General features: G+C 40.7%; 1 protein-coding gene across 5 annotated transcripts in view; it reads left to right on the forward strand.

Moving 5' to 3' along the window:
* The window catches only part of CTNNA3 (catenin alpha 3), a 1751094-nt gene that overhangs the window by 406426 nt on the left and 1324296 nt on the right, over positions 1 to 20372 (forward strand). For all 5 annotated transcript variants that reach the window (XM_033940460.1, XM_033940462.1, XM_033940461.1 and 2 more), the window contains exon 6: positions 168 to 431. In XM_033940460.1, the coding sequence (XP_033796351.1) occupies positions 168 to 431 (264 nt within the window). The remainder of the gene's footprint in view (positions 1 to 167; positions 432 to 20372) is intronic.

A 20372-nucleotide genomic window follows, 5' to 3' on the forward strand; every position in this document is an offset into this window, starting at 1 on the left:
AGTGGCCATGGGAATGGAATCATGGCCACAGAAAGATTGATAAGCACAGCTGTAAAATATAATCAACATTATTTTTATGCTTCACCAGTAATGTCTCCACTGTGGTTTTAGAAAGGCTTATATATTTAAGTCTAAAGTGTGTAATAAACCCTTTTTTCTCATAACAGGACTTAAAATCAAGTGATAAGCGTGATGAAATAGCAGGGGCCCGTGCATCATTGAAACGAAATTCATCTCTTCTGCGTTCAGTTTGTTCAGCATATTTGGAACACTCTGATGTCACATCCCTCAAGGCCAGCAAGGATGCTGTTTGTAATGAAATACAGAAGGCTCTTAGTGCTATTTCTAATGCTTCCCAAGGAGTGGAAGATCAAAAGGTTCAGTCAGCATCATGCTCTGAGACTCTGGGAAGTGCATTGGATGACCTTGAGGTAAGTAATTCTATAGAATTGCAATGAAAAATATAAAAAATGAAGTCTAAACTTGTTTTGGTTTTTTCTGTCCCTTTTTGTGGGTGTTCCTAAACATAGTTCTAATAGCTGTACAGATTTTACAGACCGGATTTTTTTTTGTTTGTTTTTTGCATCTTGTCGTACTTTTTGTTGGACTGGAAACATTTCTGCAAGTTTTTGAGATTATATAGGAGTCCTTTTACTACGCTCTGTTAAGAAGCTAAAATAGGATTTACCATGCAGTAGACAGTAAAGCAGACCCACATCATTGTCTCCTGCATTAAAAAGGCAGCTGCTGCAGTAAAATCCCAGCATTAGCTGCCTAATTAGAGGGTGGACGAGATCTGGGTGTATTGTGAATGGGTAGAGGAGTGGCTACCTGTGATAGTTAATGCAGGATTCTTACTGTGTGTGAGCTGTGAGGATTGTTGATAGTGGAGATGTACTTACTGCCACCTCAGGATGTGCAGCTGTACAATTTTGTAACCCCCAAGACATATCCCCCTTCCAATACCGTTGACATCCACTTATTACCCCTCTTGAAGCCATTGGCCTCATCAAGAAATTGGGATGTGCAATGGGAAAACAAGGTTTCAATTTGAACATAAGAATATAAGAATAGCTATACTGGGTTAGACCAATGGTCCATCTAGCATAGTATCCTGCTTCCAACAGTGGTCAATCCAGATCACACATAGCTGGCAGAAACCCAGATAGTAGCAATATTCCATTCTACTGATCCCAAGTCAAACAGTGGCTTTCCACCATGTCTGTCTCAACAGTAGACTATGGACCTTAGTCAAGGGAAATCTTGCATCACCAATCTACTACATTTCTTTGAAAGGGTGAATGAACATGTGGATAAAGGTGAGGTGGTTGATATTGTGTATCTGGATTTTCAAAAGGCACCTCAAGAAAGATTTCTGAGGAAATTAGAAAGTCATTGGATAGCAGATAACATCCTTTTATGGATTAAGAACTGGTTGAAAGAAAGGAAACAGAGAGTAGGGTTAAATGGTCAATATTCTCATTGGAGAAGTATAAATAGTGGGGTTTTCCAAGAGTCTGTACAGGGACCACTGGATTCCAGAAATATCACTATTCTCTGTTTTTTTTTTAAAAGTATTTCTATTACAGCAATTTTCTTACCATAGAAGTCAGACTTACTGGCCTGTAGTTCCTTTCTTCTTCCTTACTTCTACTTTTGTAGAGAAGGACCACATCTGCTCTTCTTCAGTCCTCTGGTACTACTCCCGACTCTAGAGAAGCATTGAAAAGGTCAGCCAGCAGAGCTGCCAGAACCTCCATAAATTTCTTCAGTACCCTTAAATGTACACCAGCCAGCCCCATTGCTTTGTTCACCTTTAGTTCAGCTAGCTCCTCATGAACACAATCCTCTGAAAATTGATCAGTCTACCATACTTCCATATCTATTTGCATTTTCTGTTGTGGTCCCACTCCAGGTGCTTCAGCTGTGAACACAGAACAGAAATATTTATTAAGCAATTCATGCTTATCTTTATCAGTTTCTACAACTACATATTTCTCCCCTTCACCTTTGAGTGTCACTTTTGCACTTCTTCCTATCAGTAGTATATCTCAAAAATGTCTTGTCCTTCCGTTTTATCTTATTGGCTATTTTTCTTCCATTTGTATGTTTGCTTTCCTGGTTACTTGATGAGCCTCTTAACTTTTCCAGATATTTTTGCCTATCTTCTTCTTTCTGCAATCTTTTGTAGGTTATGAAAGCTATCCTCTTTTTCCTTACCTTCTGAACTACTACTTGAGAACCAAAGTGGCCTTCTTTTCCTCTTATTTTTATTTACTTTCCTTGCAAAATGTTTTTTGCCCTTAATGTAGCTCCTTTCAGTTTTGCCCACTGCTTTCCTACTTCATTTCAAGGGCAGGTAGAGTCACAGTATTGATCCTGCAGGGTCCTGTAATCTGAGTCCAGCTGTCCTCTCTCAGCACGGCCGCTTTTTCTCCTCTCCTGGAAATCTTTGATGCCTCATGAAGCATTTCATTGATATACCTCTCACCCTTATGGATGCTCCTCAGTCTTGCCACTTTCTATCTCATTTTCATTATTTCATGAGTGATTCAAGCTGAAGATAACTTGAACATGGAGTTACTCCCTCTGCTTGGGTAATATTTTCTGTCTGCACAGAGACAGAAGCTGTAACTTGAGAAGCTTTGGTGTCTTGATGTTTCCCAGCCATATTTTGGTTGCAGAAGTAGTCACACCTGATGAAAAAAATAAGAAAAAGTAGAAAAAATCCTACCAAAGCAAAGTCATGCTCCTAATTGGCTAAATATCCTATAAATCAAAAGATCAGTCTTGGGAGCTGGGGAGGGTGGGAAGGAATTAAACACTAAATAGAGACTTTCCTCAGCTACTATCTGTGTCCTAGTCTGATCTTATCTTATGCTCTGAAATGCAATCTAAAATATTAATCTGGACTATAAAATATTTTTAAAATATAAAACCCTAATAGAGATCCTAAAGGCTACACTATTGCTGATAAAGCAGAATGCTGAACTAAAAGGTAAAAGAGAAAGACAATGAAATAACCTACTGAAGCACAAGTGTACCTTTTCCCACCATTTTATTTATTTATTTATTTATTTATTTATTGGTATTGATTAACCACCTTTATGGAAGAGAGTTACCCAAGGTGGTATACAGCAGGTACATTTTAACAGTAAACTTACAATTTTGTTAACAGCATAACAATACTGAACTCTGACCATCCTCAGTATCTCTCTAAATCAGGAATTCCTTATACCCCTTCACATCATTTGTGGTCTATTGATGTGAACCATCTGGTCCTTCCAGCTCCTCGCTAAGCCCATTATGAGACCACTAGAATAGCTGTTTTTTTCCTTCTTAGCACCAAAACTATGGAATGACCTCCCTCCAGACATCTGCCTTGAAACAAGCTTTCCAAATCTGAAGGTCTTAAAAACTCTACTCTTTGAAAAAGCATTTAACCTTGCTCCACCTTGATGGTTTTGCCTTTTCCTGGATCTGGTGCACTTCCTGGGGAATTCAGATTAACAATTTGAAAATTAAAATATGGCTATTTTAAGTCCTTATTATGTATTTATTAATTTTAGCTCATTTCTTGAATGAATGTATTCTTTTCTATTTTTGTTTGGAGTTCTTTTCATAAATCTCTTTTTTATTATTGTATATCGCTTAGGCTCATGTGTTGGATTATGTGGTATATCAAAAACTCAATTAACATAAACAGTTTATAGGGCATTACAGTAGTCTAGTCATTATGTTATCATTGCATGGACCACTGTGGTCAGACTCATTTTTTCAATATACGGAGAGAGATTTTGTAGCTGCCCTAGATGATAGAGACAGTTTTTAAAAGTTACTTGAATTTGCGGGATCAGAGTAAATGATGTGGAAAACACAAAAAGAGGCTTGAAACTGGTGAGCAATAGCTCAAGGCTTCAGCTCTCATAAGAACAAAGTTTTAAAATCCATTTTCTGTCCAGATCTAATGTAAAATTAACAAGGACTTCTGTCTGAGTACTCACAGCAGGGATCTTTTATCAGGAGAAATATAATAGTGATGTGCCTGTAAAACATTTTTATTGCATGCATTCTCGCTTGTGTCATATTGAGCTCTTTTTTATTTATTTAATTTTAAGTTGTTTCATTTGATGTTAAAAAGGATGTCTGTCCTACAGTAAGCACACGTTAGTGCTTACTGCAGCTTAGTAAAAGAGCCTCTTAGGTAGCCCTTTTAAGTGTTTAATTCAGGAGTTTAACAGCTTAGAGTGGTCATTTAGATGTGTAAATTAAGTGTTGTTACAATACCCTTTTTGGATGATGAATTTTGGACATACAATAATTTATATATTTAAAATGACCTGTTCAAGTGGCCCAAATTAAAATAAAAATGTTCAGACAACCCTGCTGTCACCTCCATAAATGCTTACTGTGGCATGATCTGGAAAGGAAGGTAGTTTGCCTTCTGTAAGGGTATGATAACTTAATAGTATCATCTTTAAAAGTTGAAAAAAATGCAGAAAGCTGTGATAATTGCAAGAACTGAGCATGTTACTGGCCAGACTTTATGGTAGATATCCTGCAAACAGGTTGGATAGGCTGGAGTGAGCTTGGATGGCAACTTCAGCATTTGGAACATAGGACAATACCAGGTGGACTTTACAGTCTATGACTCAGAAATATCAAAGAAGAGACAAGTTAATTTAATCATGTATTTTTAATGAGAATAACTAATAGTCAGACTGGATGGACCGTTCAGATCTTTATCTGCTGTCATTTACTATGTTACTATATATTCTTTCTGTATAATAGTAGATAAAAGAACAGTGGCTATATTTTTGTGTAATAAAATGTTTGATCTTACCAAGCTATTTTATATTATATATAGAAAAAGTTCCAAATCTGCTTGTTAACTAAACAGATGCAAATCCGTGTGGTCTAGACAGAGCAGAGTTTATTGGGCATTTAACCTCTGTAATGGTATCATAAATTATACAGTTGTACCTTCTTATATTTACAGAATGTTGTTTTTGGTTAAAGAGCCAAAATAACCTCTGCTTTATCCTGCTCTTGCAAATGCACAGCTGGGAAATAAATAGACGCAACAAGTAATCTGTTGGGAGCAAATCTCATTAAATGTTTATACTGTGGAAATTACCAGGGAGCTTATCCAGGAAGCACTATAGCTTTGCATTCTCTTTCATTGTTACCTGCAGCTGGTTGTCTGAAAGAAACTAGAGATTTATAGGTAGGCAAGGTAGAGTAGAATACCTCATAAATCATTAGCAACAGCAGCAGAAGGGCTACAGGGTACTGCTATGTCATTCATAATTAAAAATCTACTGCTAATGTTTTGTACCAACCATTAATAAAAGCCTGTAATGCTTAGTTCTGTAATTGAGCTGCTTTTGAAACTAATGTTCTATTGGTGCTAATGTATACACCTTAAGATGAATTCCATATTTTATATTTTCTGGGTTATCTGCTTTGGGCAGCCCACTATAGAGTTGCACGGGGACAGAAATTTCACCCATCCCTGCCCATCCACAGTGGAATCTAACCCATATCTAAACTAAACTAAACCTTAGATTTGTATACCGCGCCATCTCCGCAAGTGTAGAGCTCGGCACGGTTTACAGAATTAGGATAGAAAGGAACTCCAGAAGAAGAAGGGTAATAGGAAAGGAACTAAGAGAGTAGAGAGGGGGTCAAGGTGCCAGAGAGCGGGAGGTGTTAGATTTTTGAAAAGAGCCAAGTTTTCAGGTGTTTGCGGAAGAGTTGGAGGGAGTTAGATAGATTGTGAGCCCACCAGGACAGATAGGGAAATTGCTTGAGTACTTGATTGTAAAAAACCGCTTAGATAATCTTGATAGGCGGTATATAAAATCCTAATAAACTTAATAAACTTGAAACTTGAGTTTGAATCCATTTCATTTCATCCCCACAGGAGCTGACATAATTATTTACTTGCTCGCGGCCCTCTATTTCCTCCCAATCCAAACAGCCTCCTGTGGTTTTTTTGTATAGTATTCACTGTCAACCGGTGGTTTTCCAGTTGCCTCTCTGAGCATTCCAAGCCACATTCTATCACTCCAGCTGTTTTTCTTCATATGTTCCAAGCCCAATAACAGAATGGAGTGAACATGGATCCCACCTCCCACATATCATTCAAAGTTCCCAACATAATTCAAGGGTATATCAAAAAGTAAAGGCAAAATATATTTAACGGCTTTAATAGAAGTAACTGAGCAACTGAACGTATCACTTTTCCACATAGTCCCCCATACAAGACAATGCATTTGTTGTATTATTCAACTAGCTTTTGCATTCCTGCAGAGAAGAAGTTTTTCAGTTGCTTTCGAAGCCAGGTGAGCACCACTTCCTTTACTTCGTCATGCTTTATCTTTTGCTCTCTGGGTCACAATAATGCACCCATGTCTCATCGCCATTGACAATTCTCTCCGGAATACTCAGATCTTCTTCTTATCATTTCAGGAACTGGGTTGCAACCGCCACACGCTGTGTGGTGCAGTGGTTGAAGCTGCAGCCTCAGCACCCGGGGGTTGTGGGTTCAAATCCTGTGCTACTCCTTGTAACCCTGGACAAGTCACTTAATCCTCCATAGCCCCAGGTACATTAGATAGATTGTGAGCCCACCAGGACAGATAGGGAAAATGCTTGAGTACCTGATTGTGAAACCGCTTAGATAACTTTGCTAGGCTGTATATAAAATCCTAATAAACTTGAAACTTAAACTCTTCGTGCACAGACTTTCCTGTATCCTAAGTCATCATGCATTATGGCAAATGCAGATTCCCATAATCAATAACCATCCTAATATTGATGAAAAAATCTCAAACAATATAGATTAGGTTCAAACAATTTTTATTGATGCAAACAACAACAAAAACAATGCCAGGGCACCCCATGGGTGCACAGTACAAATAATAATGCATCATATACAATGAATAACAAGTAGGTACAGAAGAAAAGTAACAACTACCAAACTCCCCCCCCCCATCCTACTCTACATAGGGCAAGCGAGAATAAAGCGGCAGAAAGCACTCCGAGGCCCTGGACTCTTATGAGCCCTGAAGATGCCACACCACCCCTTCTCCCCCACCTATACCCACTGATCCCAATCGAAACTAAGTGCCCAAACCATTCAGTACCCCTCACCTCCCCTTCCCAATCCCCCCCACCCCTCCCCCCTATTGGTACTCTCCGCCCCATCCCACCTATACTCACCAATACTATCCCAGCCCAACTAACAGAGTACCCAGATTAGGACACCCATCTTAAGACCGCACTGTGGCCCTTTGAATGCAAGGCTTGCAGGTACGGCTCCCAGATTAAATTCAAACATGGGCAACGAACAACAAGCTGAAACTGAATGCCACTAAGGCCAAAGCCATTAGTTTCCACACCGCACAACAGAATATCATATCTAACCTTACTCTTTCCTCAGGCATCACTCTCATAATGGAAAAATCCACCAAGGTACTAGGCTGCATCTTAGACGACACTCTCACAATGGAACCACAAATATCTAACCTTTGAAAAAAGACCATCTACATTGTACATCAACTGTGACTTACAAGATCATATTTCCACCCACACCACTTTGCTCTGATCATTCAGATGATGGTCCAACTCAACTGGACTATTGCAATTCTGCCTACCTTGGCATCAATACTACTCTTATCCACAAATTGCAACTCATCCAGAACGCAGCCGTTAGACTAATCTACAAATTAAAGAAATTTGATTCAATCATAACATTCATCAGGCAACTACATTGGCTCCCAATATCATCCCGAATAATTTTCAAATCGTCATGTATCCTACACCAGATTCTATACGGAAACACAGCAGCCCCTCTCATCCAACTATTCTCTACTGGTCGAAATCAAAGAGACTCCTTAACAGAATCCAACTAAACCTGCTATCCACAAAATACCTCCACTACAAGCAAATTTTCTACTCTATGATAATTTATCTGGGTGTAAAAACCTGAAATGACCTACCAGAAGCTATCAGAAAATAGGCAAACTACACCACATTCAGAAACAACCAGAAGACTCACCTCTTTGACAATTAACTGTTTTAGTTTCTTTCTAGATCTCTCCTCTTGCTTCTCCATGCCCCCTTCCCTACTACTTTCCCCTTCCTCTTTAATCTGTCGCCTTGAGCCTGTATAGGTATGTGCGACTCACAAATGGAAGATTAGATTAGATTAGATTAGGTGTTTATATACTGCCTATCAAGGTTTATCTAAGCAGTTTTACAATCAGGTACTCAAGTATTTTCCCTATCCGTCCTGGTGATCTCACAATCTATCTAACGTACCTGGGGCTATGGAGCACTGAGTGACTTGCCTAGGGTCACAAGGAGCAGAGTTGGGTTTGAACCCACAACCCCAGGGTGCTGAGGCTGTAGTTCCAACCACTGTGCCATACACTTCTCAATTGTAGCAAACTGAGACACCTCTATCTGTCGGTATTCTTTAATCAAAGCATCCACCCTGTCAATGTGCTCTTGTGTGCACGATGTTGATGGGCGACCAGAATGATCTTCATCAGTTATACCTGTTCTTCCCACTTTAAACCTTTTTACCTACTCATAAACCTTTTGTTGATTCATAGTGTTATTTCCACAAGTTTCACTCCCTCTGCCCAAAGAAAGTGCACTACTGCACATTGTTCTTCAATGGTGCAATCTTGCAATGGAGTGCCCATATTTCTGACCTCATGGCTGCCACACAACTAAAGGTCGAGCACTGCACTGTGAATGTTCAAACTATCCAGCAAGCAATGTGCGAGTACATGTTACATTTCACTAGCTCTTCACTTGCTAGCCTTTGATTTTTGATTCACCCTCATATAATCAGCAAATATAGAACTGTTAATGCTCATTAGAAAGCAGTACAAAATTGTCAAAAGAATGGAAGGATTTAAATGAGGCTTTCACTCGGTCTGAAACTTGAGATGTGTTCAGCACGGCTTGCATTGCTTGTACAGAGGTAAAGGACTTTCATGTACCAAAGAGATTGATTTTTGAAGTGGCCGTGTATATCAACATGAAGCGGATCTTTTTCTCCACAAGCAATGCACAAAACAGAGTGAATGTTATCCTTTGATCATTTAGAGTAATCTTGGAAAAAATTTAATGTCAGCCCCTTCATACTGAAGAGTGTCATGCTTTATGTGATATCCCTGTAAAATCTCAAGTTTATGTACACAGTTATAGATCTTTAATCTAATCTTTTATTTGTGTGTCCCGCATACCTATATAGGCTCAAGGCGACTTACAGAGAGAAATGGGAAAAAAAAGAAAAAAGGATAGAAGGAAGAGGAGGAGGAGAAAGGGGAGAGATATTCAGACAAGAGGGGAGAAAAGTGGGAATTTAGATTATGTATCGAAGAGATGGGTTTTCAGTTTCTTCCAGAATATGGTGTAGCTAGGTTCCGTTCTGGTCATTTCTGCGAGGTCATTTCAAGATTTTACTCCTAGGAAGGTTAGCATGGAGTGGAAAACATGTTTGTACTGAAGATTTTTTGGGACGGAAGATTTAGTTGTATCTTGTTGAAGGTTCTGCGAGAAGCAGACCATGCCATTGAGAAGAGCTGGATGAGTGGAGCCGCTGAGTTTCCATGAAGTATATGGTGAATGATACATGATATTTTGAATGTTATTCGTGATGGGATGGGTAGCCAGTGTAGTTGTTTGAGGAAGGCTGTGCCCGAGTCATATTTTCTCAGGTTGAAGATTAGTCTTACAGCTGTATTTTGAATGAGCTGTATTTTATGGACCAGAGCAGTGCTAATTCCCATGTAGGTGGAATTTCAGTAGTCCAGTTGTGGTAGAATTATCAACTGTACAATCAAGGCAAAGCGGTGTTGGTGAAAGTATGGTCTGATGAGTTTTAGTTGTCTCATGGTGAAGAGGGATTTCTTTTGGAGATTGGAGGTTTGAGGTTCCATGGTAAGTGTGGGGTCTAGAATGCAGTCTAGGATTTTGGAGGCTTCATCTACAGTGAGGATGTTGCCTGATCGAAGAATGATGCTTGTTGGTGCCGCCTGCTGGGTGGTGTGGAAGTATAGAACTTTGGTTTTTGTTGTATTTAGTTTTAGTTTGTTGACTGTTGCCCAATTTTGGATTAAGAATATAAGAACATAATAATTGCCGCTGCTGGGTCAGACCAGTGCCCTGACTGAGTCTAGCCTTACCTGCGTACTTTCTGGTTCAGCAGGAACTTGTCTAACTTTGTCTTGAATTCCTGGAGGGTGTTTCCCCCTATAACAGCCTCTGGAAGAGTATTCCAGTTTTCCACCACTCTCTGGGTGAAGAAGAACTTCCTTACGTTTGTACGGAATCTATCCCCTTTTAACTTTAGCGAGTGCCCTCTCATTCTCTCTACCTTGGAGAGGGTGAACAACCTGTCTTTATCTACTAAGTCTATTCCCTTCATTATCTTGAACGTTTCAATCATGTCTCCTCTTTTCAAGGGAAGAGGTCCAGTTTCTCTGATTGAGAATTTTTTGGTAATGTTCAATTGGTTGTTGGTTTTAGGAATGAGGAAGAAAATGTCGTCTGTGTAGGCTATTATGCTTTTGTCTTCAAATTTGATGTTTCCGAGAAAGCTCATGAAAAGGTTAAATAGGATGGGGGAGAGTGGAGAGCCTTGTGGCACACCACAGAAGTCCTTCCAGGGACTGGAGATCTCCCCTTTCTTTTTTAATACAACATGTGGGGCGTCATGGTCATCATTATAGTGGCCCACTCAATGCACTTCCTTTTGTAACGTAGAAAAAAGAAGACCCAATATTCCACAAGAAACAAAGCAGTCCTAACACAAATAAACTGGAAACTACAACTTTCCTTTTATTTCTTGTAAAAATCTTCAAACAATGTTAAAAACTGATCCACTTTGATTTCATTGACATTCAACGGATCCGACACAGGCTGTGCTTCAGCAAACATACCTTCCTCAAGGGTCCAATAAGGAAGTATTGATGGGATATGTAAATGTGGAACTAGTTATTCAAATTTTGAAGAGACAATGCAAAGAAACAAGCTGAAGGCACATCACTAGTGCACAGTAAAGCCACTTTTCTAACAAGGTGAGTAAATTTTGCTCTGGAAGGTGCTCAGGCAATCCTATCAAGAAGAGGTTTACCCTCCTAAAGGGAGTTTCCAGATTGTCGATCTTAGCTGATTGCTCTGTGAGCTGCTTTTCTAATGCTGCTATAGTTGTGGAAGAAACTACAACTTGATCATGAAGATCCAACATCCGCTGTTCTAATGCAATAGTTCTGTTTGTGATGTCTACCATTAGTATTTCTACTGCTATTTATTTATACTATTTATATACCACTTATAGCCTAAGTGGTTTACATTCAGGTACTCAAGCATTTTTCCCTGTCTGTCCCAGTGGGCTCACACTCTATCTAATGTACCTGAGGCAATGAGGAGATTAAGTGACTTGCCCAGGGTCACAAGGAGCAGTGTGGGATTTGAACCCACAACCTCAGGGTGCTGAGACTATAGCTCTAACCTCTGTGCCACACTGCTATCATTTGGTTTGACAGTTTGTAGGTTTAACACCTTACTTACAGCTAGCATTATTTATTCTAGTTGCTGTTCTGTAATCCCAGAGGCCAGCTGGGTTATGGGTTCCACCATCTTGTTGTTTCCACAGCACTTTTCTTTCTCCTTGTTTGCAGCCTCTCCAGACATCTCTCCCCCCCCCCCCCCCCCATCCCCTCAAAGCTTAGATACAGATCTGTCCATAAACCTATCAGCATCAATATGTTTTCACTCACCAGTGAATCTGGAAATCAGAGGTTTTGTAAGCGATGCGGTGTGGGGCCCCAGAGCAATACAGACCTGTGTCCTGCCTGCTCAGGCATCACATGGTCTCTTATGCTGTTGTTTGGATGTTTTGTTTTTTTGAAAATGACCCCCATTTAGGAACATTTTTGATAGGACATCTGTCTGACTTTGGATGTTCCTCACAACACATCCAAAGTCAGGGGCGAAGAAACAACCATTTTTTTAAACTGGCGAAACCTCTACACATCCAATTTTTTTTAATCACCTATTTAGATGTCTTGGCCATCAGGATGTCCAACCTTAGGACATTTAACTTTGTTTGCAATTTTCGACCACAAAAACTTTCAAGGTCAAAACATCCAAATCCAGGCCATTTGGACATGGGAGGGGGCCAGCATTGTAATAGACTGGCCACACAGATGTCCCAACAGAGCAGTGGGGCACCTTAGAGGGCACTGCTGTGAACTTCACAAGAAGGGTGCTAGATGTACATCTCACCATAACTCCCTTATAATTTATGCTGATCCCTCCAAAACACCCCTAAAACCTACTATACCCACTTATCTGCCACCCAATTGCCATTATAGCTATAGGTGGTACCTATAAGGCAGTTTAGTAGGTTTTTGGTGGGATCACATTTTCCATTATAAATGTAGTATTTTACAGTGGCTTATGGGCCTGGGTCTTCCTCTCTATCATTCACTAGCCCACACGCCAGGCTACTTTGACACTGTGTGTGTAGCACTACTAGGCTTTCCCATACCAAGTGCTGCTGTTCTAGAGACAAGTATGTACTATTTTATTCAGAACTTTCTGGGGTGGGAGGGGGTTAGTGACTACTGGGGGAGTGTGGGGGATCATTACTTAAACCCTCCAGTGATCATCTGGTCAGTTTTAGTACCCTTTTAGGCACTTAGACACTTTTAAAACAGCTCTGGCCTCAGATATCTAGGTTCCATCCTGGACAACTTGGGAAGGGTTTGATTATCACCGCAAGACATTCAAGTGCTAAGCACGCCCAAATCCCACCCATATCATGTCTCCAACATGCCCGCTCAAACTGTGGATGCACAGTGAGTAAGAAGCTTCTGCAAGGGCAGGTCATGCCTCACTAACTTATTATAATTTTTTGAGGGGGTAAGCAGCCAGGTGGATAAAGGGGAATCTATAGACATCATTTACCTTGACTTCCAAAAAGGCTTCGACAAGGTACCACATGAAAGACTGCTAAGGAAGCTATGGAACCACGGGGTGCAAGGGGAGGTCCACCGATGGATCAAAAACTGGCTGGCAGACAGGAAACAGAGGGTTGGAATAAAAGGCAATTACTCACACTGGCAATGGGTCACGAGCGGAGTTCCGCAGGGGTCGGTGCTGGGACTGCTCCTGTTCAATATATTTATCAACGACCTGGAGGCGGGAACAAAATGTGAGGTTATTAAATTTGCGGATGACACTAAACTATACAGCAGGGTCAAAACCATGGAGGACTGCGAAGACCTCCAAAAAGATCTGACAACGCTGGAAGAGTGGGCCAAAAAGTGTCAAATGAGCTTCAACATAGGAAAATGCAAGGTCATGCATGTAGGGAAAAAGAACCCGATGTTCACTTACAAAATGGGGGGGATCACCGCTAGGGGTGAGTAACCTTGAAAGAGACCTGGGAGTGATGGTAGACACATCATTGAAGGCGTCAGCACAGTGCGCCACAGCCTCAAGGAAGGCGAACAGAATGTTGGGCATCATTAAGAAGGGTATCACGACCAGGACAAAGGAAGTAATCCTGCCACTGTATCGTGCAATGGTGCGCCCGCACCTGGAGTACTGTGACCAGTACTGGTCGCCGTACCTCAAGAAGGACATGGCGGTACTTGAGAGAGTCCAGAGAAGAGCAACTAAGCTAATAAAGGGTATGGAAGACCTCTCATATACTGACAGACTGAAGAAGTTGGGGCTTTTCTCCCTGGAAAAGCGGAGACTTAGAGGAGACATGATAGAAACCTTCAAGATCATGAAGGGCATAGAAAGAGTGGACAGGGACAGATTTTTCAAATTACAGGGAACCACAAGCACAAGGGGGCACTCGGAGAAACTGAAAGGGGAAAGGTTTAGAACAAACGCCAGGAAGTTCTTTTTCACTCAGAGGGTGGTGGATACATGGAACGCGCTACCGGAGGATGTGATAAGCAGAATCACACTACAGGGCTTCAAAGAGGGTCTGGACAGGTACCTGGAGGACAAAGGGATTGAGGGGTACAGATAGGAGTAGAGGTAGGTAATAGGGATAGAATTAGAGGATTAGAGGCAGTTACAAAATTGGTCATGGACACTGTTCAGGCAATTAGGCCTGATGGGCCGCCGCGGGAGCGGACCGCTGGGCAGGATGGACCTCTGGTCTGACTCAGTGGAGGCAACTTCTTATGTTCTTATGTAAGCCTAGCTAGACATCCAGAAGGTTGGCTTAGAAAATCATCATTTGGACATTTTGGCAAGAAAAACGTCCAAGTGCCGATTTATGCTATTTTTTGGACATCATTGTGTTATGAAAATGCCCCTGATAGTCTCCTATATGTTTATTGAATATTAGGGGTAAAATGGCAAAAATAGCAGATAGATTAATTCTGCAGACATTCATATTAGAGAATGATACTTAGGGCTCCTTTTACGAAGGTGCGCTAGTGTTTTTAACACACGCATTGGATTAGCGTGCGCTATAGTGTGCGTTAGCTGAAAAACTACCACCTGCTCAAGAGGAGGCAGTAGCAGCTAGCGCACGTGGCATTTTAGCGTGCTCTATTCCGCACGTTAAGGCCCTAACGCGCCTTCGTAAAAGGAGCCCTTAGACAAATTTTTCCCAGTCCCCGCAGGAGCCATTTTCCTGTCCCGGTGAGTTCTTTTCCTGTCCCTTCCCCATTCCTGCAAGCTCTGTTCTCATCTGCAGAAGCCTCAAACACTTAAAATCATAATGTTTGAGGCTTGTGCAGTTAAGGCACAACTTGCAGGAATGGGACAGGGACAATGACAACACTTGAGGAGATGGGACGTGAAAATTGAGTTCCTGTGGGGACAGGGAAAAATTTGTCCCCGTGTCATTCTCTAATTCATACTTGTTCAAAAGCAAGTGTAAAAGTTGTAACATGTAAAGTTTGTACATGTATATTTTATAAACAGAACAATTCTTACTTGCTACTTAAATGCATCAGAAGCACCAAAATTGGTAGGAATGGGTTTAAGTGCACTAGGCACTATTCTATAAATTTGCATATATGTGCTATAATATGTGGCTACAAGAGAATGTATGTGGTAGAGCGTAGGGAGCTATGGACCAACTTACATGTGCAATTTATCAACTACGGTACTATGTTATGCACTTTGCATGGCACACTAAAGTGCACCCATTTACTCTTGCCATAGAGTTGGCATAAATGGTTATGCCTAAATTTTGGTGCACCAATTCAACTTTCTGCCAGTATTCTATAATGGCATCTTGATAGATAGATGCTGTTACAGGATTGGCACTCTGTGTATGGCAATGATGCACCTCAGTTATAGAATTGCCCCCCCTCCCCCATAATCCGTGAGCGTAAATTATAACTCTACCTGTGCTGTACCCAAATTCTGCCCCAATTTCCTATATGCAGGTTGCATAAAAGTATAGGTAATAGAAAAAACTGACTTAATTGGTAAAGCCAACATATGAGAAGAACCTGCTAGACTGCCACGTGGCTCAGAGATATATAACTCTGAAGAGGGGGAGGTCACCCCCTCTTAAAATAAGAGTTTTTCATCCAATCATAGCTTGATATACAGTATTGTCAGGTTCGACAATTTATTGATGACGTTTTTGCCGTGTGGATAGGTACAGAGTCAGATCTGGCGGCATTTTTTGATTGGCTGAATAGTTGTGACCCTAATCTCCAGTTTACCATGACTAAGGATTGCCAGCAAGTTTCTTTCTTAGATATCAAAATTGTTTTACATCAGGGTTGTTTTCAGACATCAATTTATCGTAAACCTACTGATAGGAATAACCTTCTTCAATATGATAGTTTCCACCCTAAACACCTAAGAAACAATATACCTGTTGGACAGTTCTTACGTCTCAGAAGACTGTGTACCACGGTGGAAGAATATGTGCAGAAGTCTGAAGAGGTTAGGCACAGATTCTTGTTAAAAGGCTATCCGCCAGCAGTACTTAAAAAAGCTTACAAAAGAGGGTTATACGCCAACCGATCATTGCTACTACAGTCAACATCTGAACCTAAATCTAATTCATTGGTATGTGTGATTCCATATTCCATCCATGCGTTTCAAATTAAGAGAATTATCAAACGTCATTGGCCAATTCTACAGTATCATGAAGCATTTCATGAGGTGCCTAGGTTTGCGTTTTCAAAAGCCTTGAATCTCAAACAGAAACTTACCCATTCTCAATTTTTGAGTCATCCTCTTTCACAATCCCCACGGGGGCATCATTCCCCATGTGGGCGGTGTAGAGTATGTTCTTACAGCGTCACAGTTCAACACATGCAACTTCCCTTAAACCTGAAGTATACACAGTTAAGCACAGATTGTAACTCACATCATGTCGTGTATGCTATCTCATGCTCATGTCAGCTTATTTATGTTGGCTGCACCACTCGTCAGCTGAAACTCAGGATTGGTGAGCATATGAGTCGCATTCGCACAGGGGTACAGGAGGCACCCCTGGTTCAACATTGGCAACATGCTCATCACACTCTGGAAGATTTCACCTTTACGGTTTTGGACAGTATTGCTTGCCCTAGAGGGGGAGACATTGCACGTATCCTGTGGAGAAGAGAACAGAAATGGATCTTCAATTTGAACTCCCTTCATCCTAATGGTCTTAACAGTGAAATCGAATGGATAGCATTTTTGTGACCTCATCTTTTTCACGTTCTGCAGTTTCAGCATTTTCTTATTACTTCTGTACGGTGAACTCATGACGTCATCACGTTCATTTGCACGGGGCACCCCCTCCCCCTCTTGGGGTTAAATACCAGAGCGGGTGTCGGGCGTTCCCTGTTGCTCAGAACTTTCTTAGCTTTTGACCGGTATGTATCTATTCTTATTTTTGTGCTTTCCTTCCCGTTGTCAGCTGGTAATACTTTTGAATTATGCTTAGATACAGTAGTTTTTTGAGTTTCCACGCCTGTACCTAATGCATTTCACTTGTTTGGTGCTGTTGCATTTTAGATCACAGTTTGAATCTTTCCACTATTGCGACATTGTGCAAAAAATTTTAACTCTCGAGTGGCGGGGTCTCCTGAAGCAGTCGCCGAAACGGGGCCACGTCGGGACCCTGAGAAGTTATTTTGCATATGAGCTAAGTGCATCTTTATATTTTCAGTGCAATCTGGATGCAACTCCTTTTTGTTTAAAGTTTTTGTTTCTAAAGTATCATTTAGAATCAATGAATGAATGAATTTGAATCAATCAATGAATACAATTGCCCTCTTGAGTCGAACCTGACAATACTGTATATCAAGCTATGATTGGATGAAAAACTCTTATTTTAAGAGGGGGTGACCTCCCCCTCTTCAGAGTTATATATCTCTGAGCCACGTGGCAGTCTAGCAGGTTCTTCTCATATGTTGGCTTTACCAATTAAGTCAGTTTTTTCTATTACCTAATTATTTTTCTGACTTCACTTGTTACATTGTCCCTGGTTATTGGAAACATGGTTGCATAAAAGTATGCATGTTTTGACTTTTTTACATGCATTACATAAAGGGTGATTTTATAAAAGTCATTATACGTATGAAAAAAGTTTATAAAATTATCCTAATAATGCCAGATCAGTGACTGCATACATGCATACTGAGCTCTGTTGCTCATGCTTATAGCAGCACTGAATAAATGAATTAATGTAAGTGCCAATGCTTAAATTAATGTGGTTATGATTGAAAGAGTGTGATTCAAGGACTTATTTGAGAACCACCGATTATAGATCATGACGAATGTCAAACTAGAAGTATTTTTTATTCAATTTTCTATACTGTTATCCCAAGAGATCTCAGAACAGTTTACATGGGTTTATTCAGGTACTCAAGCATTTTTCTCTTTCTGTCCAGGTGGGCTCACAATCTATCTAATGTACCTGGGGCAATGGGGGGATTAAGTGACTTGCCCAGGGTCAGAAGGAGCAGCATGTGTTTGAACCCACAACCCCAGGGTGCTGAGGCTGTAGCGCCACACTCTCCCCTTTTGTTACAGTACTGGTATGCATTGCCATAAGTGTCATGAAAGAATGTGACCCAAAATCATTGTTTGATGCAGAAAAATAAATAATTTAAAATGGCATGTCATGTAAAGCCTGATCACACGAAAACCGCCTGGAAAAAAACTAACAAACAATACAAAATACTACTAAAGGACAAGAGAAAACACATTACACTAATCTAATAGGCACAGAAACCCAAGATACCAAAAAACTATTCCAAATATTAAAAGACCTAACAGACACCAAACCCTACATGACCACTAACAATACCCCACCCCCCTCAGCCACCCTCTTAGCAGAACACTTCAAGAACAAAATTATAAATACTAGAGCCACCCTCAATTGTACCCCATCCCACCTAAACAAACTCACAATTCTTCCCACAGATAAAGAATCAACTGCAACATACAATGGTCTGAATTCCATAAACTCTACAAAAAGTACAGCCACGCATCCTGTGACCTTAACCACTGCCCATCATTTCTCCTTACAACTTCCAGCACAAAATTCCGAACTCTACTTCTGAAATGGATACAAACCATGCTCACTGACAGCCTTTTCCCAACTGACCTAAGCGAAATCATCATCACCCCAATCCAAAAAGATCCAAAAGGACCAACAGACCAACCATCCAACTACAGACCCATTGCCTCAATACCTCTATATGTCAAACTGACAGAAGGACTAGTAGCCAAACACCTCACTAACTATCTAGATGACCATAATATACTTCACCCCACACAATCTGGCTTCAGATCCAACTTCAGCACAGAGACATTACTAGGCTCCCTCATTGACACAGCCAGACAACACCTCAGCACAGGAAAAAAAAATGCTTTTAATACAACTAGACCTTACCGCAGCATTTGACCTGGTAGACCATAACATCCTACTGCAAATTTTGGATGCAATAGGCATCTCAGATAAAGTATACTCTTGGTTTGAAGGCTTCCTAAAATCCAGAACATACAGAGTAAAATCAGATAAAGAAAAATCTGAACCTTGGTCCAACCCTTGCGGCGTACCAAAAGGATCTCCACTATCCCCTACTCTCTTCAGAGCTGTATTTTGGATTGTTTGTAGTTGTTTAGTCATTGTAGTAGGGCAGGGGAGGTAAAGGATATTGCAGTAATCTAGTAGATTTAGGATTAGGGATTGTACTATAAGCTGGAATTGTGTTTTTCGAAGAATTTCGTGACTTGTCTTAGGTTTCTCATCACTGCGAAGGATTTCTGTATTGTTTTATTTATTTGCGATTGCATGGTGCAGCATCGGTCTATAGTCATTCCTAGTAGTTTTATGGTAGTTTGAATGGGATAGTTGATTGTGTTAATTTCTATGTTGGTTATGGTTGGGACTTTGTTGTTTTCGAGGAGGATGAATTTAGTTTTGTCTGTGTTGAGTTTCAGTTTGTGATCTTTTATCCAGGTTGCTACTGTTTCTAGTGTTCGGTGTAGTGTATTTGTCATGGCGGTGTATGGTTGATCAAAAGGTATGAGAATAGTAATGTCATCTGCATAACTGTAGGTGGTGATGCCTAGCGCGGCTTTGTAAAAGGAGCCCTAAATAGCACCAGTCCCAGTGCAAATCCCTGCAGCATACCACTATTTACCCTCCTCTATTGAAAAAAATGATCATGTAACCCTTTCCTTTGTTTTCTGTCCGATAACCAATTCTTAATCCACAATTCAACATTGACTTAATTTAATTTTCTCAGGAGCCTCTCATGAGGAACTTTGTCAAAAGTTTTCTGGAAATCTAAATACACTACATCAACTGGCTCATCTTTATCTACATTAACCCTTCTTTCAGTCTGGCCTCTTACAATCAAATAATCACTGTCAGCTAGTCAGTAATGATCTAGCTGCCCCATCAAAAATTCCATCTGTATTCATGTTCATATCATACAGTAATTGCAACACCCCCCCATGAGACCTGCAGTTTTGCTCAGCCTCACATCTACTTGCAGTGGTATTGCACATAAATATTCCCCACCCCATAATTTATTTAAACAGTTTAATCCAAACTTAATGGCCACCTGGAAGAATCCGACATTCCACAGCTGCGACCCTCCACCAACCATCCCCCCACTTCTTTACCTGTACCACAACCCCCAACAAATGCCCTTAATACCACAAACCAACCTCCTGCTTTGACTCCAGAAACAACAAAAGAAAAGAAGGTCAAGAAAGATGGGCAAGTCATCCTAAATCCCAACCCTTTCATTCCATCCTGAAACATCCCAAGTCTACCACACCAGCTCCCACACCCTTCTACCACCCAACCAACCGAAAATAAAACTGACTTTCTTCAT

The sequence above is a fragment of the Geotrypetes seraphini genome, chromosome 4 (genome assembly GCF_902459505.1).
Source record: "Geotrypetes seraphini chromosome 4, aGeoSer1.1, whole genome shotgun sequence".
Classification (NCBI taxonomy): domain Eukaryota; kingdom Metazoa; phylum Chordata; class Amphibia; order Gymnophiona; family Dermophiidae; genus Geotrypetes; species Geotrypetes seraphini.